At 41.4% G+C, this 27,126-nt stretch overlaps 1 protein-coding gene across 1 annotated transcript in view; it reads left to right on the top strand.

The window, feature by feature from the left end:
* MSRA (methionine sulfoxide reductase A) overlaps positions 1-27,126 on the top strand; it is a 228,109-nt gene that overhangs the window by 137,379 nt on the left and 63,604 nt on the right. The window contains exon 5 of the mRNA XM_081339974.1: positions 10,024-10,130. Within this exon, the coding sequence (XP_081196100.1) occupies positions 10,024-10,130 (107 nt within the window). The remainder of the gene's footprint in view (positions 1-10,023; positions 10,131-27,126) is intronic.

Here is a 27,126-nt window from a genome sequence, read left to right as displayed (position 1 = left end):
TAGCAGTACTCCTTTGGCATCTTCACATTTGGCAGGATTTTCTATGGCACCACTTCCAGTTGCAGCGTCCCCATGATCATGAGATAAAAATTCAGATGCTTGGCAACTGACTCATGTTTATTGCAGTGTCCCAGGGTCACCCGTCTTATAGAATTTGATTATGTATGATAAAACATAAAAACAATAATTACAAAACCACTTTAAAATTAAAATGTAAATATTACCATTATTTAAAAAAAGCTTTAAAAAGGTAAAAAGAATATAGATGTTATACACAATGAAGCCACCTCTATAATCCTCATTTCCACAAGACCCCCAAACCTATTATATAATCAAGTTTTAAGGGACTTCTGAAAAGAAGGGTAGGTCTCACCTCAGGAGTGGGAGGAATGATGTTCCACAGTGCAAGCACAATTGCAGAAAAGGCCCCTCTTTTGGTCCCACAAAATATAGGTCATTAGCAGAGAGGATCTGAAGTTTATCCCTATGATTCTAGGTTCTGCTAAACCTGATGGAACAGGTAGAAGTAATCTGGAACAGGTAGTTCGTTAAATAATCTGTCCCATGCTATGAAGGACTTTAAAGGTCAAAAGAAGGACTTTAAAGGTCAAACACCTTGAATTGGACCTGGAAGCAAACTAGCCATGTGCCATTCTAGGGGTACAGATAACTGCATGTGCTATTGCATTTTGTACCAGCTGAAGTTCCAGATACTCTTCAAGGGTAACCCATATAGAGCAGATTACAATACAGTAGTCCGCCTAGAGGTGACTGGACTTGTGTGACCGTGAGCAGAAACCCCTAATCCAGCAACTGATGCACAACCTGAAACTGTTCAAAGGCAATCCTAGCCAAGACTGTCACCTGCTCTTCATGTGTCTTTGCAGTATACTAATGTATCTGTATGCTGACGATACCCTATTACAGGTAGTCCTCAACTTACAACAGTTCATTTAGTGACTGTTCAAAGTTACAGTGGCACTAAAAATGTGACATGATCATTTTTCACAATTACAACTTTTGCAGCATCCTCATGATCATGTGATCAAAATTCAGATGCTTGGCAACTGGTTCATATTTATGACTGTTGCTCTGTCCCAAGGTCATGTGATCACCTTTTGTAACCTTCTGACAAGCAAAGTCAATGGGGAAGCCAGATTCACTTAACAACCGTGTTACTAACTTAACAATTGCAATGATTCACTTAGCAACTGTGATAATAAAGGTCATAAAAAAACTCACTTAACAAATGTCTTGGTTAGCAACAGACATTTTGGGTTCAACTGTGGTTGTAAGTCAAGGGCTACTTGCATTTTGTGGTCACTTATAACAGGGCTTTTCAACCAGTGGTACGGGTACCACCTGTGTACATTGGCACCTGGCAGGTGGTATGCGACCATCCTAGAAAAGTGGTAGCGGGGGAGGGGAATGAACTGAACCGGTGGCAGCACCGCACAAGCCTAAGTGAGACACGGCTGGAGCTGCAGGGCTGTCAAGGCTCAGCAGAAGCGCCAGGATCAGCGCTTCTTCGGGGCTGACAGGGCTGAGTGGAAGCACCAGGATCAGCACAGGCTCCAACTGGAGCTTGGCGCTGATCCTGGCGCTTCTGCTGAGCCCAGAAGAAGCGCCAATCAGCTGGAATGTTGCAGCATCTCCAGGGTCTTGTGATTTACATTCAGATGCTTGGCAACTGATTCATATTTATGATGGTCACAATGTCCCAGGGTCATGTGAAGTGACCAAAACCTGCTCCAACCACCCAGCAGATGGGGGGGGGATAAAAACCAAACACACCCCCACCCCACCCAAGCTGCCAATCCTCAACAGAAATGCTCACAATAATGAAAACCTCAGACAGGAGGAAGAGCACCGCTGGGCAGGCAGGCAGGTGTCTTGCTCAGCTGTGGCTTGGGGGGCACTTTTTTCAATGCCATTGTAAGTTCGAACAGTCACTAAGCGAACTGTTGTAAGTCGAGGACTACCTGTACTTCATCACTTTTTCATCATCAAATTTTTGACACCTTGCTAGGCAACTGGTGGTACTCGGATGTTGCCATATCCTAAAAGTGGTACAATGGGTGAAAAAGTTGAAAAGCCCTGACTTATAAGATCAAAAGGCACTACAGAAATATTTTTAATAAATTGGTGAAAAATAAAACATCAGTTTGTACTATTTGCTAGCTAATCTAATTTGATAGCTAATCTTTATAGTTGGTCTCCCTTTCTTTTGTTTCTTTCTTATGATACGTTTATATTATTTTGTGTTTAAAAAAGAAAGTTAGGACTCAAGGAAATTATCACCGGACTATAGTTCCACCATTATCTTTTTATGGCAGTTCATATATCATAGAGTCATAAAGTTGAAGTGTCCTCTGAGGCCATCAAGTCCAATCCCCTTCTTAGATTAATACCTGATGGCCATCTGGCCTGCAGTTAAACACATCCAATGAAAGGATGTCCATCATTTCTCTGAAAAATGTTACTGTTCTTACAAGGAATTTTGGGGAATCAGCCTAATCATGCATTATCTTGTGTTCTGTGCTCTAGGAAAATAAATCCATTTTTGTATTTCATGTATTGAAGAGTGTTAGATTTAAGATTATTATATATACAGGTAGTCCTTGACTTACAACAGATCGTGTACTGACTGTTCAAAGTTACAATGGCACTGAAAAATGTGACCTATGACTGTTTTTCATAGTTATGACCTTTGCAGCATCCCTATGATCATGTGATCAAAATTAAGATGCTTGGCAACAGGTTTATATTTATGATGGTTGTAGTGTCCCAGGGTCATGTGATCACCTTTTGCGACTTTCTTTTTTTTATTGAAAAGTTTTACAGTACATTTTATCTTTAACAATCCCCCCCTCCCCCCACCCCTACCTAACACTCCCTATCCCTCCCCCCCATTCCCCCTCCCCCCCCCGACTTCCCAGAGCTAAGTACAAGGTATAAAAACAAAGAACAATCATAAACATCCATATGCTAAAAACAATAAACTATTAACTCTATCGCCCTCTAGCTCATATAAAATGGCTACAAGCAATACTAATGTTACCTATAAAAAGAAAAAAAAAGAAAAAAGAAAAGGAAACTTATTCAAATGCTAAATGAAACTTTTTAGTCCCATATTTGTTCTGAATATAATCAATCCACTTTTTCCACTCCATAGTATAACGTTCTTGCGAATGATCTTTCAAGTAAGCCGAAATCTTTGCCATTTCCGCCAGGTCAGAAACCTTTAGAGTCCATTCTTCTATAGTCGGCAGTTCCTCCCCAAATTTTTATCCAAAAAGCCTTAACCTTTTTGCAGGTCCACCATATATGAAAATCCGTTGCATCTTCACCACCACATCTCCAACATTTAGGTTGATAATTCGGATACATACTTGCAAGCTTTTTAGGATCTAAATGCCATCTATAAAACATTTTATAAAAGTTCTCTCTTAGGTTTTGGGCTTGCGTGAATTTTACGTTCCTCACCCAGATCTTTTCCCAAATATCCATTGTAATAACTTCTTGGATATTCTGGGCCCATTTTATCATACAGTCTTTAACAAGTTCTGTTTCTGAGTCAATATCTATCAATGCAAGATAAATCCGTTTAATATGTGCTGGACCCTGATTTCTAATTTGCTTTATCAAATTTTCATCAGTCATCGAGAAACCAATTTTCTGGTCTTCTTTCCACCTGGCACGTAATTGAGTATATTGGAACCAAGTTTGAACAATCTTCTCATCTCGTAAGAGATTGTACGGCTTCAAACACCAGACGTTCCTTTCCAAACTTAAGATCTCCTTATACGTAGTCACATCATGTTTGAAGCCTACATTTATGTTTTCTATTGCATGTTTCGGGATTGCCCACAACGGCATCTTGCAGTCTAACTTATGTCTATACTTCTTCCAAACTCTCAACAATGCCTGTCTTAAAATATGCACTTTAAATACATTATCTACCTTCTTATCATACAACAAATATGCATGCCAGCCAAATAACAAGTCGTGGCCCTCAAGATTTAATAATCTCCCTTGTGTCAAATTAATCCAATCACTTATTCCTGACAACGCAGCAGCTTCATAATATAATTTAAAATTAGGCATTTTAAGACCACCTCTTTCACGAGTATCCTGCATAATCTTAAGTTTAATTCGTGGCCTTTTCCCTGCCCACACAAATTTATTGATACCCCGTTGCCATTCTTCCAAATTAGAATCTTTTTTAAGAATCGGTATCATTTGGAATAAAAATAAAAATTTAGGCAGGACATTCATTTTCACTGCTGCAATTCTTCCCAGTAAAGACAATTGCAATTTTTCCCAACTCTCCAATTCTTTTTGAATTTTTCCCCATAACTTTTCATAATTATTTTTATATAACTTTGCATTTGAGGGTGACAGATACACCCCCAAATATTTAACCCTTTTAACAATCTCAAATCCAGTTAATCCTTCTAAAAGGGCCTTTTGCGGTATTGTCATATTTTTGGCCAAAATTTTTGTTTCATTTGGAATAAAAATAAAAATTTAGGCAGGACATTCATTTTCACTGCTGCAATTCTTCCCAGTAAAGACAATTGCAATTTTTCCCAACTCTCCAATTCTTTTTGAATTTTTCCCCATAACTTTTCATAATTATTTTTATATAACTTTGCATTTGAGGGTGACAGATACACCCCCAAATATTTAACCCTTTTAACAATCTCAAATCCAGTTAATCCTTCTAAAAGGGCCTTTTGCGGTATTGTCATATTTTTGGCCAAAATTTTTGTTTTTTGTACATTAACCTTAAATCCAAAAACCTTCCCATATTGCATTATTATCTCCATCAGGTCCACAACAGAGCTTTCTGGCTGAGTCACCGTAACAACCAGATCGTCTGCAAACGCCCTCAATCTATAATCCTGATCTCTAATTTGAATACCCTTAATTTTTTCTGAATTCCGTATTTTTATCAATAATATCTCCAATGTTAAAACAAATAATAAAGGTGATAATGGACACCCTTGTCTTGTGCCCTTCTCAATATTGCATACTTCAGTCAGACTATCGTTAACTATTATTCGGGCAGTTTGTTTTTGATATAATGCCCTAATTGGTTGTAAAAATTTATCCCCAAAATTCATTTTATCTAAAACTTTCATCAAAAATTGCCAATTCAATTGATCAAAAGCTTTTTCAGCATCTAAGAAAATTAGCGCCGCAGGGATCTGGTTGTTCCTTTCCAAAAACTCCACCACATCAACTATATGCCTCACATTATTTTTCATTTGTCTACCACTATTAAACCCGGTTTGATCCCCATGAATCATCTGTTGCAAAACCCTCATCAATCTATTAGCTAATACCTTAGCAAATATCTTGTAGTCTGTATTTAAAAGTGATATTGGTCTGTAGTTTTTTACTTGAGTAGCATCTTGATCTTCCTTCGGAATCAAAGAAATAAAAGCAGTTCTCCAAGACGGAGGCACCTTTCCCCCCTTCTGAATTGTCTGAAACAATTCCCTTAATGGCTTTATCAGCTCCAATTGTAGACGTTTGTAGTAGACCGCCGTCAGACCATCCGTACCTGGCGCTTTATCCAACTTCAATTCCTTAATTGCTATAAAAATTTCTTCTTCTGTTATCAATTGATTAATCTCCTCCTTTTGTTCCTGTGTAAGAACCAGGATGCTAGCATTCTTCAAATATACATCAATATCTGTTTCATTAATCTTCTCCTTAACATATAGTTTAGAATAAAAATCCACAAAGGCTTCCTTGATAAGATCCTGTTGAAACACAACCTTTCCTTTGTATTCAATTTTATCTATGTTAGAGGCCCTTTGTTTTTTCCTTAACCTGTAGGCTAGCCACCTACCTGGTTTATTGGCATTGCAAAAAGTGTTATGCCTAGCAAACCGTAAGTTAGTTGCCACCTGATCAGCCATCAACTTATCAAATTGTCCTCTTAACAAGTTAATAACCTCTTTAATCTTCACATCCGATGGATTCAAAATTAGGGCCTTTTCTTTTTCCCTAATTTCATTCTCCAGTTCTTTCCTCCTAATTTCCATATTACGTCTGTATTTATTATTCATATATATTAACACCCCTCTCATATAAGCTTTGCTAGCATCCCAAACCATGTCCATAGAAGTATCCTTGTTCATATTAATTTCAAAAAAGTCTTTCATCTGCTTTTTACATTCTTCCACATTTCTCTGATTTCTAAACAAATTCTCATTTAGACGCCAGGAGCGCCTATCTCTATTGTCCTTATTGATCTCTAACCAGACTGGACTATGGTCAGATATAGTTCTTGCACAGATCTTTATCTTCTTAATCCTAGAAAAAAAATCATTAGTCAGTAATATAAAATCAATCCTAGAAAAAGATTGGTGTCTATCAGAAAAAAAGTATAATCCTTTTCATGTAAATGCGTTTCACGCCAAATGTCTCGTAATTCCAGATCATCCTTCATTTCAAAAAAAGATTTAGGCAGTCTAGCATGACTCGGGGCATGTTTAAAAAAACCCGATTTGTCCAGCTGTACATCCAAGACACCATTCCAATCTCCCATAAAAATAAAAGATTTATAATCCAACTGGGTAATCTTTGTATGTAGTGAGCTATCAAAGTCAGCTTGTTGTTGATTTGGAGCATACAGTCCAACTAAAAGCGTTTTTTGCCTTCTAACAGCAAATCTATCATAACATATCTTCCTTGCTTATCTACTTCAATTAGTTCCGCTGTCAGAGTATTCTTAACATAAATAACCACTCCATTTTTCTTATTCATTGCAGAAGCAATAAATTGCGTACCCAACCTTGAATTCAACAAGTACTTTTGGTCCATAACCCTAATATGCGTTTCTTGCAAGCAAATAACGTCAGTCTTAAATTGTTTTAAATATTGAAAAACTTTCTTTCTCTTCTGTGGTGAATTTAATCCATTAACATTCCAGGTTAGGAACTTAGTCACCATTCTTGGCATCCCGAAGCTTCTGGAGCACGTCTGCCAGGGCCCCTGTAACTTCCTTAGGCCGCGCACCTCCCACAGCTTCACTGTAAGTACGCTTTGGAGGTTCCATAACTTTCTGCTGATCTTGTTCTTGCTCTTGTCTCACTCGTCTTAAAGCGTCATCCTCTGCTCTCCAGCAGCTGCCGATGAAACTGTAATTTGATCCCCTCCAGCACCATTCTCCTCTGTCTGTGTTCCATCAGCATCTTGAGGCTTTCCCTCGCCATATCCCTTTACAGCTTCCAGAAGTGATAGAGGGGTTGCTTTTAAAACTTTGCTGTAAAAATCACGTGCCTGAGTCACTGTAACCAGACGGTATCTTTTACCTTCATGCATCACCACCATGCCCACTGAAATCTCCCATCTAAACTTGATGTCACATTTCTTAAGTTCCTGTGCTAGGAAGGCAAAATCTTTCCTTCTCCTTAAAATCTTTGGAGGAATCTCTTTTAAAACCAAAACTTCTTGCTCAGCAACCACAAACTTAGTATCATAAGCAACTTGAATAACTTCATCCCTAATTGCTCTCTTTGTAAAGTAAACCACCACATCTCTAGGTAACTTCCTCTGCCTTGCAATCCAGGAGTTCACACGAAAGATTTTATCTATACTTCCCTCAATTTCAGCTGCTGGTTGGCCCAGTATCACTTCCAAAGCCTCGGAGATCAGCTGCTTTAAATCTTCTTTAGGATTCTCTTTTAAGCCCCTGATTCTGATAGCAAACTCCATCTGATGGTACTGGACCAGACTCAAGTCTCCCTCCATTTTATCCCTTATATTTTCATTCTCTAATACTTTTACTTCTAATATAGAGTTCTTTTGACTAAGATCCTCCACTTTTTCATCCAAGCTTTGCACACATACAACCACATTTTAAATTGTAGACAAGATGTCTACCCTCATTGCTCTAAACTTCTCTTCCAGCTTCTCTTCCATTTTCTCCTCCAGCTTTTCCATCATATCTGACATTAATTGTGTTTGCTTTTCAAAGGCATCCTGTAAATCTTTAAGAGTCAGTGCCGGAGCAGGTGTGGGAGGGAGCAAAGCTTGCAACGAAGTCTGTTGCACCGGGGAAGCCCCCGCACTCCGAAGAACTTTAGAGGCTTTCGTCGCCATCTTCCCCCACTTTCACTTGTTGCGCACTTTCACTTTTAATCCATAAAATCCGTTTAGCTAGAGAGTAAAGATAAAAGTCCACTTCACCTTGACCTCCTGTACCGCTCTGCCTGCGTCTTAATACTCAAGAGTCTTTCCTTCTGGCAGGGGTGGTTGCTAACGCTTGGCTCTGCTCCAAAAATCACAGAGCAGAGACACTGCACAGCCCGGAGCAAACCCAGGCTTCGGGGGGGGGGCTCAATCCTTCAGCCGCCCAAACTTAAAGCTCAGGCGGCCCCGGAGAGCTCAACCCCTACCTGGGGCCTCACCCCCTCCTCTTCTCCCGGGGAGGGGGCTTCCGAATCACCAAAACAGCTGATCGGCGCTGTTTTTCAGTGATTCAACAAAGCTGCGGAGCGGACAGCCCAGAGATGGCTGTCTTCAGCATCGCATCACCACCGGAAGTCCCCCTTTGCGACTTTCTAACAAGCAAAGTCAATGCGGAAGCCAGATTCACTTAGCAATTGGGTTAACTATACTAACTTACTAACATATCATCTGCAGTGATTCACTTAACTGGTAAGAAAAGTTGTAAAATGGGGCAAAACTCACTTAACAAATGTCTCACTTAACAACAGAAATTTTGGGCTCAATTGTGGTCATAAGTTGCGGGTTACTTGTAATAGTTTGGTGCAGTGGTAAATTCTAGAAACCAGAAGACTTATGAGATCTAGGCTTCCTTTAGGCATGAAAGCTGGTTGGATGACTTTGGGCCAGTCACTCACTCTCAGTTCGCTCCACCTCACGGGGGTAAGTAGGTCTCTGTAGGTCTTGAGCCTCCCAACATACTGGTTCCACACTCACTTTCCCATCCCTTCCATCATGGCTCAGTCACTTATCTTTTTGGTAGGTCTTTGGGAAGCAGCTGCTCTACCATGTGATCTTCCTACCCAGTGGAGACTGTGTGGGGCCATCCCAGAAGTGGATACCATTTTGGGAGCAGATGGAATGAATTGTGGGTGCTCCAAAATGGCATCCACTTCTAGGAAGATGCCACACAGCCTCCACTGTATAGAGAGGCCAAGAGCCAGCTTTCCTGCCAAACACTATCTCTTTTGATAGTATCATCATGTAACAATAACATTTCAAGTTGATGATTATCGGCTTGTGATCTGACTGCAGAATTGCACTTTCTGTTGTAATTTTAACCAAATGGCTAATCATGATCTAATCAGCTCTGAATTTGTCTCCTTCAGAACCTTACATTTGTATTTTAGGTATTTAAAACTGATTTTATTTCAGGTTTGCTTTATTGTTTTAGTAATAAATTTTAATTTTGTTTATCTTTGAGATTGATCTGCCTCCCACAGGAAAAAAAAAGGACTGAAAACTCTAGTCCAGGGGTAGGCAACCTCGGCTCTTTTATGACTCATGGACTTCAACTCCCAGAATTCCTGAGTCAGCATAGCTGACTCAGGAATTCTGGGAGTTGAAGTCCATGAGTCATAAAAGAGCCGAGGTTGCCTACCCCTGCTCTAGTCATATGTTTATATGTTACATAGAAAGGTGACTGAACTATTGAAATTATTTTGCTTTTTGAATTTTTACCCTTTAATCACCAGAAGAACATAACAGGTTATGAGAGCTACCCTCTCACACAAAAAGGTATGAGTGAACACCATATAAGGTGACCCCTGGAGGAGATATAGTATCAACTGGAAGTCACAAGGTTTCAGCCCAAAGCAGGAAGTGGGTCCATGGGGAGGGGACCTAGAAGAATCTAGAAGAAGTTCTAAGTCATGTATTTTTATATCTTACAGGATCCATTACTCTGGAGTTCTGGCGTTCCACTGTTATTATTATTGAACTACAATGGAGTTCTGTAACTAAACATTCTATCCCTTCCTTTATTTTTATTTTTAGGGATGCGGCAGGGAAATGATGTTGGGACACAATATCGGTCTGCCATCTATACAATCACCCCAGAACAAATGGAGTCTGCCTTGAAATCTAAAAGTGATTACCAAAAGGTAAGGATAAACCTAAAGTGCTTCCAGGTCACCTTACAATATTCAGGCTGAGAAAAGCCATTACAACTTATCCTCTCAATTTATGTCTACAATTGGAACTCAGTTGCTGAGTGAAGTAATTAAGAAAGACATCCATGTGACTGCTTCACTCAGTAAGTTCAATCCCAGCTCTCCCTGTTGCATTTGTTGAGCACACAGAGCAAAACATTTGCCTGCTGAAAAGGGGCAGATAGCTCCTCTTTAAGCATGGAAGTAAACTCATGTGCTGGGCTGGAGAAATGAGGCAGGGATCACGAAGATTACTACTTTGTTTCTCCACTACAGTGCACAGGTTCCTCTCTCCTATGTGTACAGAAGGGAACTCATGCACAGAGCTAGAGAGATGGGGATCATGCAGCTCAACAAAGCATTTCTGTCCCTTCCTCTGCCATGCATGGAGGAGAGGGGATTCTTTGGCATGTGGCAGCAGATTGCAACCTTCCCTGTCAGCTTCCCCATTGTCCTTCTGGGAAAGCTGGCAGAGAAGATTGCAAATGATGATCACATGACCGCAGAGCATGTGCACATGTTGCCAAGCACCCAGATCACAAATACATCACAAACACAAAGTCATGTTTTATGATGGCTGGAAGTGCTTGACAGACTGTAAAGCTGCCTTTCGTGCCATCATAACCTTGAATGATTGTTAAACTACTGGTTGTATGCCATGGACTACCTTTATTAGTTTTGTAGCAACTAGCCCAGGGATGGGCAATTAATTTCTGAAAGGGCCAGATGAGAAACTGGGACTATTGTGGAGGATTGCTGCTGCCCCACCTCTGCCAATGCTGCACTGACACCCCAATGCTGACATTGCCCTATACTCCAAAGCTGCCCTGCAGTTGACACTGCTGATGCCCACTCCCTGCCATCAATACCATGGGCCAGAGTGGGACCATCTGCAGGCCGGATGTGGCCCATAGGCTGTAAAATGCCCAGGTCTGTATTAGCCTGTACTTTGCTGAAAGGGAGATTTTTTCTGACACCATGAACATTAGCTACCTATTTTATTTCCAATCTCACTGTTAAGATCAGTGTATTTGTATCAGATATTATTTTAGCATTGCTGTATTTTTTCATGCTATCGTTCATAATGAAGAGAAACTCCATTCAGAACTGTGAATATCTTCCAGTATTGTTTGCTGTCTGTTTGAATAGCTAATAGCTGGAGACTCTTTATAAAATATGTGATGACTTACATTACTACCTTTGAGTTTTCTTTCCGCAAGGGACAGCGAGCAAAGTAAAATATCAGCAGGGAGATTTGTTGGCTAATGATTTCACTTCAGTTAGATATAAACAAAAGAAGAATGGGAGAATGGGAGACAGTGGCAAACATGTAACTCTCATAATTGCAAACTTGAGTTGTTTATTCACTTTTACTTTGTAAAGTACTATAAAATATTTTATATTTACATAGTTAGGAATGTAGAATATTTTCAAATGGTGGTCTGCTTCTATGTTAATGTCCTTTCCCAAAATCTCCTTCTCATTAATTCCCAGTGAACTATAAACTTTATTCTAGGGAATGCCTGCATCATTATTATTCATTCCCCTCCCAAGAGGACTAAGGATGGTTCTCATTAATTTATATTGGGGGTTTTTCCTCTAGTTTTATGTGCAGTTTTTGGGAGATGCGTTTAAGGTTCAAAAATGTCTGGTTTTTTTCCTTGCCTCAGGAAATCTTTCTGGTTGTATATTGAAAGGAAGTTTTTAAAAAATGGGGGAAGGCTTACTATCTGTATTCTTACAGATTATCAGCAATATTCTGTGAAAAATAAAGCATATTAAGTTTACATTTTACAAACTGGCAAACTTGAGTCTCACTTTAGCACTCACATAACTAAGATTTGATGCTAGCAACTCTTCTCCACTTCCTCCTGGGCTTAGACCACAGCTGATCATGCTTTCATTGTCTGTCTGTTTTGGCCTGTCAACTTGGAGAGAGAAGTATTGCCTTGTGACTGACTGTTATAAGGTCATCTGTGATCATGACGACATTGGTACTTTAATCAAATTTTTGTTTGTCCATACTTTCCCCTCTTTTGTTTCCTATTATTTCATTCTTGATGTGCTAGTTTTTCATAAACAAATTTTATGGATAGGTATTTAACCCATTTGAATGAAAAGAATTAAGATGTTTTGACAAATAGAAAGGTTGAAGTGGTTTCAGGCATCCTAATCAGACCCTTTCTCTATATCTCTTTTTCTCAATATAGCTTAATATTTTGCATCTTAGTTTCTCCAGTCACATGCAAGAAGTTTTTTAGAAGGTCAGATCACTGAGAATTATTCATATAATTTTTTACATTATCAGTTGTGTCTATTGAATTTAAATAATATGGAGTAGATTCAGAAATAAGTCTTAACTGAAATCGAAAGAATTTTGTCCTGGGAATTGACAGTACAGGATTTAAGCTTTAAATATTTAATTCAAGTCAAGTTATCTCTCTGTAATCTGGCTGTTTTAAAATCACCTTTTTGTATATTTAATCTGTAATATTCTGTGAACAACTTATGTAGATAGTTATTTCCTTTGCTTGCTGTTTGGTAGATTTAAAAGCAAAGTGGGGAACTGCCAATCATTTTATAAGGTTAAATAAAATAAGCTTCATGTGGGTATTCTCCCCCATTGGTGTGATTTTTCCTACCTTACATCCAGAAATAAGAGTCTCCGTAGAGTTATGCTGTTGGTCTCTTATCTTTAGAAAACTTTGGAAAGTATGAATTTGCCACATACGGTAATTGGTTTGGATAGTTCCTACAGAGGAAGGCAGGCACGTAGGCATACGTTTCACCTATGAAGTATTTTGCTCATTGTTTCATAGGCTGTGTTTAGGTTTTATTTATTTACCATCTTAATCATACTCTCATGTCTAATTTACTCTGCATCCTACTTATTTGCTGTAGATCAATTTATTTACAGAAATGTTCAGCAATTTTTCATCTCTTGCAAAATAGAGTGAGTCTCTCTGTCTCTCTCTCTCTTTCTCCCTCCCTCCACTATAAGCTTTCTGAAAGGTTTGGAGATAGACTAATTTTGCAAGGTTCTACGAGGATTGCTGCTGTGTGTAAAAAATGCACAGCATGTTGCAACAACCAATCAACCCATGGTGGTTTATTGTCAAGAGAAAAATACATTGCAAGTGGGTGCCAAAAAGATACAAATTCTCAATCCAAACACATTATTAGGATAAGTCAGGATTTATCCATTGCTTCTTGTCCTGCCTTCAGGCACTTTGGAAAATAGCTTGACTCCCTCTTCTTTGTGGCAGCCCCTGAGATATTGGAACACTGCTATCATGTCACCCCTCGTCCTTCTCTTCAATAATGGTAGAGTTTCAATCTGCTCAGTTCAAACATTTTATTTCCATGTTACAGTGTTGACCTCTACCCAGATGGCAGATTCTAAACTGTAGTGCTAGTCAGCCCTGAAGCAAATGAAACTTGACCTACAACTGCTCTAGGTGGGCTTGTGGAGGATAGGTTAATATTTGCAATGTACACTTTTAGTCAAATAAAACTTTTTATTTGAATAGGTATGGTGGAAATAGTTTTGCTATTTTATTTTTATTTTATTATATTTTACTTTATTTATTTATTATTTTATTTTATTTTTTTTTTTTTTTGCTTCCTTCAAGTCAGGGCTAACTTCTGATGGCTGCCTGGACAAGTTGCTCAATGACAGGACATTTCTGCTTAGTTCACAGTTGGATCTCTCTTCTTGTCTTACCCTCAGGTGCTTTGGAGAATAGGTCATCTCCTCTTCTTTATGACATCCCTTAAATATTGGAAGACTGCTATCAGTCACTATAGTCTTTTTCTTTGTTAGACTAGATATGTCCAGTTTGTGCAACCATTCCTCGTATTCCTCATCTTTTCTCTGCACTCTTTCTTGAGTCTCAATGTCTTTTTTCTGTATTATGGTGACCAAAACTGGAGACACTATTTCAAGTGTAGTCTTACCAAAGCAGAATATAGTGGTACTAATACTTCATGTGATCTTGATACTACCCCTCTGTTGATGCAGCTTAAGATTGCATTGGTTTTTTTTGTAGCTGCAGCACATTGCTGGTTCATACCTAAGTGGTTGTCCACTAGGATTTCTAGATCTTTCTCATAGTTACTGCTGTTGAGCATGGTACCACCTATTTTATACCTATGCATTTGGTTTTTCTTGCCTAAGTGCAAAAGCTTTCTTTTCTCACCACTGAATTGCATTTTGTTGGATAGGGCCCAGTGTTCAAGTCTGTCAAAATTGTTCTGGATCTTGAGCCTATCTTCTAAAGTGTTAGCTATTCCTCCAAGCTTGGTGTGTCTGCAGATTTGATGAGTTCCCTTTCTATCCTTCATTTAAACTATTTATGAAGATGTTGAAGAGTACTGGGCTTAAAAGGAATAGAATAGAGCTAGAAGGGACCTTGGAGGTCTTCTAATGCATCCCCCTGCTCAAGTAGGAGGGCCTATACCATCTTAGACAAGTGACTGTGTAGCCTCTTCTTAAAAATCTCCAGTGCTAGAGTGCCCACGATTTCTGAAGGGAAGCTATTCCACTGGTTAATTGTCCTCACTGTCAGGAAGTTTCTCCTTAATTCCAAGAGCCTTGGTGGAGCAGTGGGCTAATGCCTCCTTAAGTAACACCAGCTGCCTGCAATTAGTGCAGATTCGAGTCTCACCAGGCTCAAGGTTGACTCAGCCTTCCATCCTTCCAAGGTAGGTAAAATGGGGACCCAGATTGTTGGCGGCAATAAGCTGACTTTGTAAAAATGCCGCTTGGGGGGGGGGGGCGAAAGCCCTAATAAGCAGGCATATACATAGAATGAAGGCTATTGCTAAGCACATTGATTTGTGCTTCTTAGATTGTAAGCCGCCCTGAGTCTTCGGAGAAGGGCGGGATATAAATGGGATTTTAAAAAAAAGTTGCTTCTCTCTTTGATCAGTTTCCAACCATTGTCTCTTGTCCTGCCCTCTAGGGCTTTGGTGAATAACATGACCCCCTCTTCTTGGTGGCAGCCCCTCAAATACTGGAATATTGCTATTATGTTCCCCCTATTTAAGACAGAACCTTGGGGTACCCTACTGCATGCTTCCCTCCATGTAGAACTCGCGGGTCATCCAGTTTCTAGGCTGATGCCCCAACCTCAAACCACTATAGATGCATTTTTAAAATTAGACAAAAGTAGCTAATGGTTCTCATAAATAATAATTATACAGTAATGAATAATATACAATAATAACTAACATACAATAGTGAAGGAAATATTCCTAAAAGTAGACAAGGAAATTTGATTTCAGGCATTATTAATTTTTGAACAGAAATAAGTTCCATAGTATATTTCTATGACAGAGACTGGCATTTCCCCCCTTTTTTTTCCTAAAGAAAATATGATAGACTTACATTGAATTAACTAAAATATTCCCTTTCTTTTATATAGAGAGGTTGCTCATGTCCTGTTGAGAAAGCTACATTTTGGGGAAAAAATATGAGTAAGTTTGTTGTGTTGGCAGGGTGAAACTTATAAAGAAGATAGAAATGGAGCACTTTAACAAGATTTGCTCCTTCTAATGAGAATGTTTAATCCTGAATCTGATCTTCTACTCAGTCTCCCTCTTTTCATTTCTGCCTCCACCCTTACATGCATTTATCTTCTTCCATGTGACGCCTTGAATATGCTGCAGAATTAGTTATAGTTACCATAGTAACCAGCCTAAAAACCATGTCCATTGGATGCATCCTTGGGAGGAAGAAGAAAAAAGCCACCCACCATTGTTCCCTATCAACTCTTAGCTCAGAACCCATTAAGAGGAAGAAAGGGCAACACCCGGAGGTCACTTGAATTGCCAGCTGTATACTCTACTTGCGTTACTGTGTCACTAAGAGCCGCTTCCCTTCTCCCTGGGCCAATATCATTAGTTTGACCTTTGGATGTGGATTTGGCCAAAGAACAGGAGTCCCGCAGAGAAGTGCAAGCAGGGAACTTCTTTTGTTTAACATCTTGCCACATTTCCTTTTGAACTGTTTAGGATTCAGATGCAGTTGCAAGTGGGGCCTTTCGTCCTGCCAGTTCAAACAGCGGAAATGCAGATGACAGGCCTCAGATATTATAATTAACTGCCATTTACAGCACAGCTGTCATCAGAATTGCTATGACAATTGAGTAACCAAGAGGGCTATTCTGCACCTGGACCAGATTAAATTCTAAACTCGGTTGTCCTTTGATCTTCTCTCCGCACATACGTGTACAAATACACACCCACACATACATATAAATTCTGATGGTGTTTTATTGGTAAAATTAGAAATATTTAAGTATAAATAAACTCAGCACAATCTTAATATTTCTAGCATCCTGGCATACAACAGCCTGATCTTCTTTGCAGTCTTCAAATTTTGCAAAACGATGAAGCTTTAGAGAGGCAGATGAGAATTGTTCCACTGAAAGGTTCTGTTCTACCATCAAATAGAAAAAGTTCTATTTCATTTATAGGTTTTTATGATTTTTATCTTTCCACCTACAGTTCTGTAATCATTTAATGTTTTACTGTATTTGTGTGTGTAACAATTCTACAATACTTATGCTATCAGGAAGTTTTTCAAGACTGAAAATTGTTGGGGGAATAATTAACAGTTAGATGTAATTTGGGTGAGCCCCATATCCTTTGTATGAAGAAAGGCCCATTATTTCAATTGTTCTCCAGTGATAATTTATATAAGTTCCAAGGATATTTCAGTGATCTCTGATTCTATCCATCCACTTAATTCATTGTCTTCTGCTTCTACTTCGCTCAATCAAGTATTTTCTCAGTATCTTCTCACATCATATGCCCAAAGTATATGAATTTCTAATTGTTGATTATTGCTTCAAGAGATCAGTTGATTTTTATTTCATGTAGGATCAATTATACAAGAATCACTCTTCTTGTATAATCTGTGATTCTCTTAGTAACTATCTCAACATTCACAATTAGTTAGTAGGCAGTAGGTAGTTTATCTTACACTTTTTGCTTACGGTGTCCAACTTTCACAGTCCTACATTACCACTGGGGGGGGGGAGTTTATTTCCATATTAGTTAACACAGAAGTATTCTTAAGGACCCTGTCTAGGCTTTCAGCACACTGTCCATCTATCTATTCTTGAGTCCAAGAAATTGAAACTGTCTAATACTTTGTCAACAACAGTGATAAATTCACTGACTTGCTGGTTGACATTACGTTTAATTTTATATTTAATATGATTTCAGATTTCTACATTTACTTTAATAATGATATCTAGATGTTCATTACTTTCAGTTAATCAAGTGGAAATTTTATATTTCAAATTGTTTATTTATTTATTTATTTATTTATTTATTTATTTATTTATTTATTTATTTATTTATTGCATTTATATACCGCCCTTTCCCTGAGGACTCAGGGCGGTTTACAGGGAGTTAAAAAACAACTATACAAAAGTTAAAACCCAATTTAAAAAATATTAAATCAACCCTGTACTATTAAAAAACCCCAATTAAAATGAATATCTCCTCAGCCTGGGCCCGGGAGCTCAAAGAGCCAGGTCTTCAGGCCCCGGCGGAATGATCGGAGGTCGGGGGCAGTCCTCAGCTCCACCGGCAGCTGGTTCCAGAGGGCAGGCGCCCCCACTGAGAAGGCCCTATCCCTGGGTGTCACCCGCCGGCAATCTCTTACCGGCGGGACCCTGAGCAGACCCTCCCTGTGGGAGCGCACTGGGCGAAGGGCGTTTGATGACGGCAGCAGGTGTTCCCTCAAATACCCCGGACCCAGGCCATGTAGGGCTTTATAGGTCATCACCAGCACCTTGAATCTCACCCGGAGGGCAACCGGAAGCCAATGCAGCTCGCGGAGTAGAGGTGTTACATGGGAGTATCGGGAGACCCCCATTACAACTCGCGCGGCCGCATTCTGCACCAGTTGAAGCCTCCGAGTGGTCTTCAAGGGCAGCCCCATGTAGAGAGCGTTACAGTAGTCCAAACGGGAGGTCACAAGCGCATGAGTAACTGTGCATAGGGCGTCTCGGTCCAGATAGGGACGCAACTGGCGCACCAGGCGAACCTGTGCAAAAGCCCCCCTGGTCACGGCTCCTATGTGATCTTCAAAATTGAGCCGTGAGTCCAGGAGGACGCCCAAGTTGCGAGCCCTATCAACGGGGGGTAACACCTCACCCCCCATCGTTAGAGGTGGAATAGTCTGGTTAGCCCGAGATGCCGATATGCACAGCCACTCAGTCTTGGCGGGATTGAGACGAAGCCTGTTTCTCCCCATCCAGACCTGAACCGCCTCCAGGCACCGGGACATCACGGAGAGGGCATCGCTGGGTTGGTTCGGGGTGGAAAGAAAAAGTTGGGTATCATCAGCGTACTGGTGATACCCCACCCCGAAGCCACGAATGATCTCGCCCAGCGGCTTCATATAGATGTTGAACAGGAGAGGCGAGAGAACCGACCCCTGAGGGTCTCCACAAATGAGAGGCCTCGGGGCGGATCTCTGCCCTCCCGTCAACACCGACTGCGAGCGGCTCTGGAGGTAGGAGGAGAACCACCGTAAAACGGTGCCTCCCACTCCCAACCCCCTGAGACGCCGCAGCAGGATACCATGGTCGATGGTATCGAAAGCCGCTGAGAGATCTAATAGGACCAGGACAGAGGAGCAACCCCTGTCCCTTGCCCTCCAGAGATCATTCACCAGCGCGACCAATGCCGTCTCCGTGCTGTGTCCGGGCCTGAAACCCGATTGGTACGGGTCCAGATAATCAGTTTCCTCCAGGAACAGAGGGAGCTGATGCGCCACCACACTCTCAACAACCTTCGCCAGAAAGCGAAGGTTGGAGATTGGACGGTAGTTGTCTAAAGCAGCCGGGTCCAAAGCAGGCTTCTTGAGAAGGGGTCTCACCACCGCCTCCTTCAAGGCGGCAGGGAAGACACCCTCCTTCAAAGAAGCAGTTATTACTGCATGGAACCAGCCTCGTGTTCCCTCCCGAGCCGCATAAGCTAGTCAGGAGGGGCACGGATCCAACAAACAGGTGGTGGTGCTCAGTCTCCCCATGATCCTGTCCACATCATCAGGGGAAACAGGGTCGAACTCAGTCCAGATAACGTGCTCAAGACCGCCTGATTCCTCTACATCAGACTCTGCCCAGTCAGAGTCCAGGCCGGTCCGGATCCGAGCGATTTTGTCTGCCAGATGATGACTAAACTCCTCGGCTCGTCCCTGCAAGGGATCCTCTCTCACCTCCTGGTTAAGGAGGGAGCGAGTCACCCTAAACAGGGCGGCCGGGCGATTATCTGCGGACGCGATAAGAGCGGCAAAGTAGTTAGACTTTGCTGTCCTTATCGCCGCAAGATAAGACCTTATAAAGGTTCTTAACTGCAATCGGTCGGATTCGGATCGGCTGGATCTCCAACCGCTCTCTAGACCTCGTCTCCGACGCTTCATCTCCCGGAGCTCCACAGAGAACCATGGGGCCCAACGGGATCTGCGCCGGGTCAGAGATCGCATGGGTACAACGCAGTCAAGTGCCCTGGTGGCAGCCGTTTCCCAGGCCTCCACCAGAGCATCGACTGGGCTGTGGGTAAGGGTGATAGGTATAGGCCCAAGCGCCCTCTGGAATCGATCCGGGTCCATTAGGCGCCTGGGGCGGAACCACCTGGTCGGTTCCGCCGCCCAGCGGCGGGGGGTGGCATGACGGAAAACCAGCCTCAGGAGGTGGTGATCTGACCATGACAGAGGGGTGATGGACGGGGAGCCCCCTCCCAGATCATCCAACCACTGTCCAGACAGGAATACCAGGTCGAGAGTATGATCCCCCACATGAGTCGGGCCCTCAATAACCTGGGTCAGGCCCATGGCTGTCATGGAAGCCATGAACTCCCGAGCTAACTCCGACGACCCTCCCAGTGACGGCAGGTTGAAGTCACCCAGGACTATAAGCCTGGGGAACTCCACCGCCAACCCTGAGAGGGTGCCGAGCAGCTCAGGCAGGGCTGTTGCCACACAGCTGGGCGCCAGGTATGTAAGCAACAAGCCCAACTGAACCCGAGAACCACATCTCAAGAGGAGGGATTCGCTCCCGGCCATCTGGACAATGGTGGCCTCCCGGGGACACAAAGTCTCCCGAATAACCACTGCCACCCCACCACCCCTGCCCTGAGCCCGTGGCTGGTGCAGCACCCGGAAACCTGGCGGGCATAACTCGGAGAGAGGCACTCCTCCCTCCGAACCCAACCAAGTTTCCGTGATGCACGCTAGATCCGCACCTTCCTCCTCGATCAGATCATGGATGAGGGGAGCTTTGTTAACTACGGATCTAGCGTTAAAATAGACCAACCTGAGCTCAGGGGCCTGATCACCCTCATCCCCAGGTAAGAGGGTGCTAACCGGAGGGTCGGAGCGCGCCACCGCTCGGAGATAGCGGGGGCGCGATCCCAGGTGTTGATATGGCCCTCCGCGCAAACACCTGCTGCCATTCCCTATCGCCGTGGGGATTTGAAGCCCCACCCCCACATTCCCAGAACCAGCAGCCACCCCCCCCGACCCCCTCCCGTCAGGTCCTCTAACAGGTCCAGACTGAGTGCCGGTTAAAGATTCCCTCCCTACCCTCCCCTCCCTCCCCCTCCCTAACCTTTTAAAATAACCGGCTAAAAATTTTATCAGGGGCCTCTTAGCACGTCTCCACTCGAGGCCCCTAGTTAAGCCCAGCCACCTCTCGGAACCCCAGCAGTTGGGTCCGTCATCAAGGGGAATGTTAGAAAAGAAGGCTGGTCGTATCCAGGAGGGAGAAACCCCTCTGAGGGCGCACAAGTCCGATCCAGAGTACTGTACGCGAGCCATAAGATGGAACTGTCCATATGAGCCATTGTTCACAAATGGGGTCAAAAGTTGTTAAGCTGATGAGATGTTAGTTCAGATGTAAAAAAAACAAACATTAAGTCCGGAACGTGTCTTCATCCAGCAGTCTGCCAGTCCTGCTCTGCTCTCACCTGAGCCGGTCCAGACAAGAGCCCATGACTGTCCTCTCACCTAGCCATGAAATCCAGCCTGGGATGGATAAGGGCAGCGTTGCTGGGGAAGCAAAAATCCACCTTGCTAGTCTCTCACACCAGCAGGGGATTGATAGCCAGTCCAGAGCCGCCCTCTGTGTTCTGGCTTCCAATTTTGATTCCAAATGTCACATTTTCTAATCCCACTATTCTTACGGTAATTCACTGTTCACTGTAAAGCATCCTTACAAGAATAAACAGATTCTTGACCCACCTATTAGTATTAACATTTGAATGTGAGCTACAGAAGAAAAGTCTTCCTTTTGTTATGTGGGCACTAAGTAAAATGGATCTATAGAAGGCAGATTCACATGCATGTCTTCTTTTATATAGGCAGGTGTTCTGATCCTTGTCACTCTCTAGGCCAGGGGTGTCAAATTCACATTTCATTGAGGGCCGCATCAGCATTGCGGTTGCCCTCAAGGGGCCGGGTGGGTATGGCTAGGGTGGCGTGGCCTACTGGGTGGGCGTGGCTAGAGTACGTATGGCCTACTGGGTGGGCATGGCCAGCTCTACATTGTTCGCATCAAGGGTGCCTATGGGGGCCTGGGCAGGAGTGGGACAGATCTGAGGGTCTCTGGCAGAAGGAGGGTCTCTGGGCCAGGGCCAAGGCAGTGGGGGCCGTTTCCTCACTGTTTCCAGGATGGCTTCACGGGCCACATGAAACCACTTTGCGGTCCGGATCCGGCCCCCGGGCCTTGTGTTTGACATGTCTGCTCTAGGCAAATAGTTCCATATTACCTGAGAGAACTGTTAACTTTTCAATAGCTTTTTCTCTTTCAGCTTTAAACAATTCAGTAAGCATTTCTTCAGGCTTTGACTTTCTCCATGTTATGGCTGCTTCAGTGCATAGGTACATCCCTTCCTTGTGAAATCAGTTCCCTGACCCCCATATGTTCAACCTTATGGACTTGTCCTGCACTCTGTTTTCTGCACCAGCAATCAGCACTGATTCTGAGAAGGGTTATGGGGAAGGGAGTGGCTTTTCTACTACCGAAAGAGAGGTAAAGATGGCCCTACCCAAGACTAGAGGGGAAGGGAGTGAGAGAAGCTACTGATGAAGATATAGAGGTTTTCTCTTGTCTGGGGTCCATTAAAGAAATTGAAGTTCCCACTTCCCCACTGCGCCCATGCTATGAAGGCAGAAGAATATAGACTGGAGAACAAAAATGTACATTAACAGCTCCCCCCTCTTCGCCCACCCAGCCTAGAGAAGAGGTAATTGTGCCATTGAAGGGAGAGAAACATGTTGTCAAAAAATAGATGAAAAGAGGAGAATGAAAATTTCCTGGCATTTGTGGATCTAAAGAAGGAGGGGAAGATAAAGCTGGAAAAGAAAGTAAAGTCAGGACTGAAGTTAGCAAACTGAAAAGAGGGAAGGATAGGAATAATAAAGTTTATCATGAACACCTATCCTGTTGCTGTAAGTGTAACATAAGACTAAGAAGAGGGTGGTTACACCTTGTTTGCAAAATCAGGACGAGAGAATGAAACCTAGAATTTAACCCTGTGAGGCTACTCCTTTAGCTGGTAGAAGTTCTTCTTTGTTTAGTTTGATATGACTGTGGTAACGAACTGAATGAATTATTTTTCTTTATTCATTCTTGTTTCATGTTCAAAGTCTGTATAGTTCTTATATATCATTCTTGGTGTTTCCCAAGGCTTTCCTCATCCATCTTTCTCTAATTGTTTTGAAAAACACTGATTTTTTTTCCTCTTTGAAATTTTGGAATATTTTTTTCTAGTTCATCTTTATACTGGCCTTTTCTTCTTTCCATAATTTCTCAATTTTCTTGTATAAGTATACTGAACTGTTCCATATGTTACACTTATATTTTGATAATGTCTTCTAAGCAAAATTTTACAGGCACACCTGGTCTCTTTAATTTTCTAAATTTAACCTCTACATTTGACACTAATAAGCCTTGTTCTGTTTTATAGTCAGCACCTGAAAATGTCCTTGCTGATTAGATTTCACTTCTGTCTGTTTCCAATAGATAGTTTGATTCTGATGTTATCATCTGCTGATGTCTGAATGTAGAATCTACATTTATGCTGTAATCAACAGAAAATACATGTCTGTTTGCAAAGCTCAATCTATCTTCATTGTTGATTTTATCCAATACAAGTCCTTTTACAGTTCCAGGTTTCTCTATTTTTTTTCCAAAGTTTATGTTCCAATTATCTGTTAGTAAGTTGTTTTAGATGTTGTACATTACTACATTATTTTAAGATGTTACTTTTAGCACCATCTACAATTTACCATCACATTCTTCAGTGGTTCTGTCAACAGACCTGGGGACTCCAGAATGATATGGAGCCCATCAAGTGGCTCGTTTCATCATTGTCACTGGGGATGGGGGTATTGTTGTATGGGTTTGGGGGGGATTTTATCCTTGTAAGCTGCTCAGAGTCACTGAGAGTGTGTTGGGCAGTCATGAATTTTCATAACTAAATGTCCTCTCTCCATTGCATATACTCCACTGCATATACTCCATTAATAACTGTATACAATAGTACATTATGTGTTTTTCACTGAATACACAAACTTTAATGGATATATTACCTCTTATTGAATTATAGTCAACTACATATCCTTTTAACATTTCATTGACACTCCCTTCCTTCATCTGGTCTCATGCCTTAAATAGTATGTAATCTAACTATATATTTTAAAGTGGCTTCTCCAGCAACTAAAGGAGTGCTTGTCAGGGCCCTCTTCAAAACCTCATCCCAAGAAAGCAGAACTCATGGAAGCGGATTTTTCCAAAGGAACTTTTATTAGGAGAAGCTGATAGCATGCATACTAGACAGGATCTGAGAACTTACCACGCAGATCGTTAGGTTAAAGTGTCCCAAGCAAAACCCCTCCCCATAGTTCGTCCGGTCAGTTCAAATCAGCCAATTCCCAGGTGTTAAGTGCATTGTGGGAAGCAGGAGTTAAAATCAGGCTGGCTCTGGTTGTAGCAGCAATGTGTAGGTGGCTCTTTGCACCTTCTGTTGGGAGCGCAGAGATAAACCATTTGCCAGAGGTTACATTCCTTTCTTCCTCCCCCCTCTGCTAGCTGACATCAAGGGAGAAGAAAATTCAGAGAGAAATAATGCAGGAAAGCAAAGTGTTACATTGTAGCAATAGAGGAAGTCAAGGCAATAACCCACAAGCACTCCTCCTCCCCTCCAGGAGTATGTCAGAACCCAGGAAGAGAAGAGAACGAGAATTGGGTCAGGGAAGAAATAGGAGAGAGAGGAAAGAGAAATAAGAAAGCCATATAGATATGGGTTCTGACAGTGCTTTTTGATCTAAAATCTCATCTGGCATCCAAATTTGTCTAAACATTATAGCCTTCTTCATACTATTTTGATGGCAACACTATAGAAATGGTTTGTCATTATTTTCCTCTGTGTTTGATTTTGTAGTTCTTTCTTATAGATGTTAGTTTTTCAGATGCTTGGAAAATCTCACTTCCTGTTTTATCTGATTTTCTTTATTTTCATCCTTCCCCTTTAAAACTTAACAGCAAGGATGACTGTATTATAAGCTCATGGTCCTGCTGGCATTATTAAGGATAATTGAAACTATTAAACCTTCCCACGACATCAAGAGAATATCTAGCAAATATCACTTTTAAAAAGTTGTTTAGGACATTTCTATTTTCCTTTGTAGTGTGATAAACTTGGAGACAAATGGAGAAACCCTTTCATTGGGTAGTACAATATCAAACTTTCAAGGAAAAAACTCATTTTACAAAGCATCAGACTAAATTTAATCATTGGCATTTTGTGTTCAAGACTGAAGACTGATATTTCTCTGCCAATTCAGATCTAGAAAGAAGGAGGAGAACTTACCATACTTCCATCTCTGACACTGGCAACACAAATGGGACATGAATCAGAGGCTGACTGCCCCTTTAATCTAATAAATGGCTGACATGGCTGGCAGAATTATAGCAACTGCTGGAAGTTTTATAACAGCTAATGTATATGACGCCAGAGGAACTGGGCATTTGCTATTCTTGTCTCAGGGCATAGGTTAGCATTAGAGATACATCACAAAACATGAAGGGCTAAACAAAAATCTAGGAATGGGCCAATTCCAGCAGAACAAAGCTGGGAAAAATCTATGGTGTACAACACAGAAGAGCTGGGCTAAAGGCTCAGCATCAAAAAATCTCAAGTGTTGCTGGGATGTATTATTTCTTGATCTCAAGAAATTGAAAACAGCAGAGAAGCACCTCTGTGTAGTCTGTTTGACATGATTAGTGTTGGGCTTTCTGCAGCTGGAGTTATGAAGAACAACACCTAAGAATTTGAAGTGCACGACATATTTTATCTTGTGTCCCTCAATACTTCAAAAGCAGGGCTTAAGCCTCTTAGCAAAGACCATAAGCTTAGTTTTATGATAGTTTATATCTAATTGAATATTTATTTTATGATAATCTCCAAAAGCAGTAAATGTTCTTTTAAGGCCTACTGAGGCCTATTCTCTATCCTTGAGAAAATAACAGCCTAGCCTGCATAAAGCAGGATTGAAATGCATTTCTTGATTAGCTTGCAAGAGTAGAAATTTGGGTTCTGTAGATGATTTACTGTGCTATTGATATAAAAGTGAATCAGGAGGAGAGCAAATATACATCCTGTTTGATTTGCATCTGAGCTAGAAAGACATTTAGTAGATAGCCTCTGGGATTGCACCTGACCTTGATAGATATGCGTACATGAAGAGAAAAAAATCAAAGGAGTGTCTGTTGGGTCGGTTGAAGAGGCTTCCAACTTCTGTCAAAGTCTGACCTGAGATTTCAAATCAAAAGAAGAATAACATTTGTATGTGGCATTTAAGATCTATAAATGCCATATACAAGAAGTTTGGGTTGTTGGAAGAGCATTTTTCAATACGATGCTGTAGCATAAAGCATTGGTCTACTATGGATCTGCCTTCTCTAAAGCCACCTGGCTCTTCAGCCAGATTTTTTTTTGCTCAAGCCACTCCCTAAGTTTTTCAGTAAAAGTGTCTATAATACAGCTTGCTGATAGTATTAAGCAGACTGATAGGTCTATATAGCCAGTCTTTATTTAGTGACTGACTCATTTAATTATCATTTGCAATTAGGATGGTGATGATAAAGTAATTTAGCAACCAGTCCTCACATTTGCAGGTCTGCAAAGCAAAGCAAAGCTGAAGTAAGATCATAAGTCTTGCTGTTTCACTTAGTAACTGCTTCGCTTAATGATCAAGCTGCAGTCCCTAATTGTAACTAAATAAAGGCTACTGTAGCTGGCAAGATCATCCCTGACCTTTTAAAATACCAACACTATAATTGCTGTCCCCCAGTTCTTGATGGTGGTCCCATCATCAAGAGTTCAATTGATGTAAAGAGCATGGCGAGAGTTGGATTCACCATTCAGCATTGTACTTTTATCAACTTTGGAGGAATTAAATCTTTTCTAGAAGCCTTTCCAGCTCTCAGCTTAATGACCTGTTCTTAATCTCCACTGAAGACTTATAAGTAGTTCTATGTTCCAGTTCCTGTGTAATGCATTCATCCTCTGTAGACTCTATACAAGTTGTGAAAGTCCTTATCTCACTTTGCTCTTGGTGGCATATGATTGTTTAATTTCAACTATTATTACAAGCACCATGCATTATATACAAAAATAGGATAGTCTTTTGTCCTGATCACATGACTCAGGCATGACCTTTTTGCTCTGATATAATCACTATTCCTATATACAGTACCAGAAGCTGTTTATGTTTCTTCTTCAGTTGGAGTAACTCTATTGTACCTTCTGGAGGACATGATAGCTTTTTTAGCAGTGATACAGAACTTATTAAACCAAGGCCTAGTGACATGTGCAGTCACTTTGAAGGAGGAGTTTCTTTAAATATAAAGTGTTTTTGAGCTCT

The sequence above is a fragment of the Vipera berus genome (assembly GCF_964194415.1).
Source record: "Vipera berus genome assembly, chromosome: 1".
NCBI classification, from domain to species: domain Eukaryota; kingdom Metazoa; phylum Chordata; class Lepidosauria; order Squamata; family Viperidae; genus Vipera; species Vipera berus.
The sequence above is the reverse complement of the archived record's forward strand: the minus strand, read 5'-3'. Positions and strand labels throughout refer to the sequence as shown.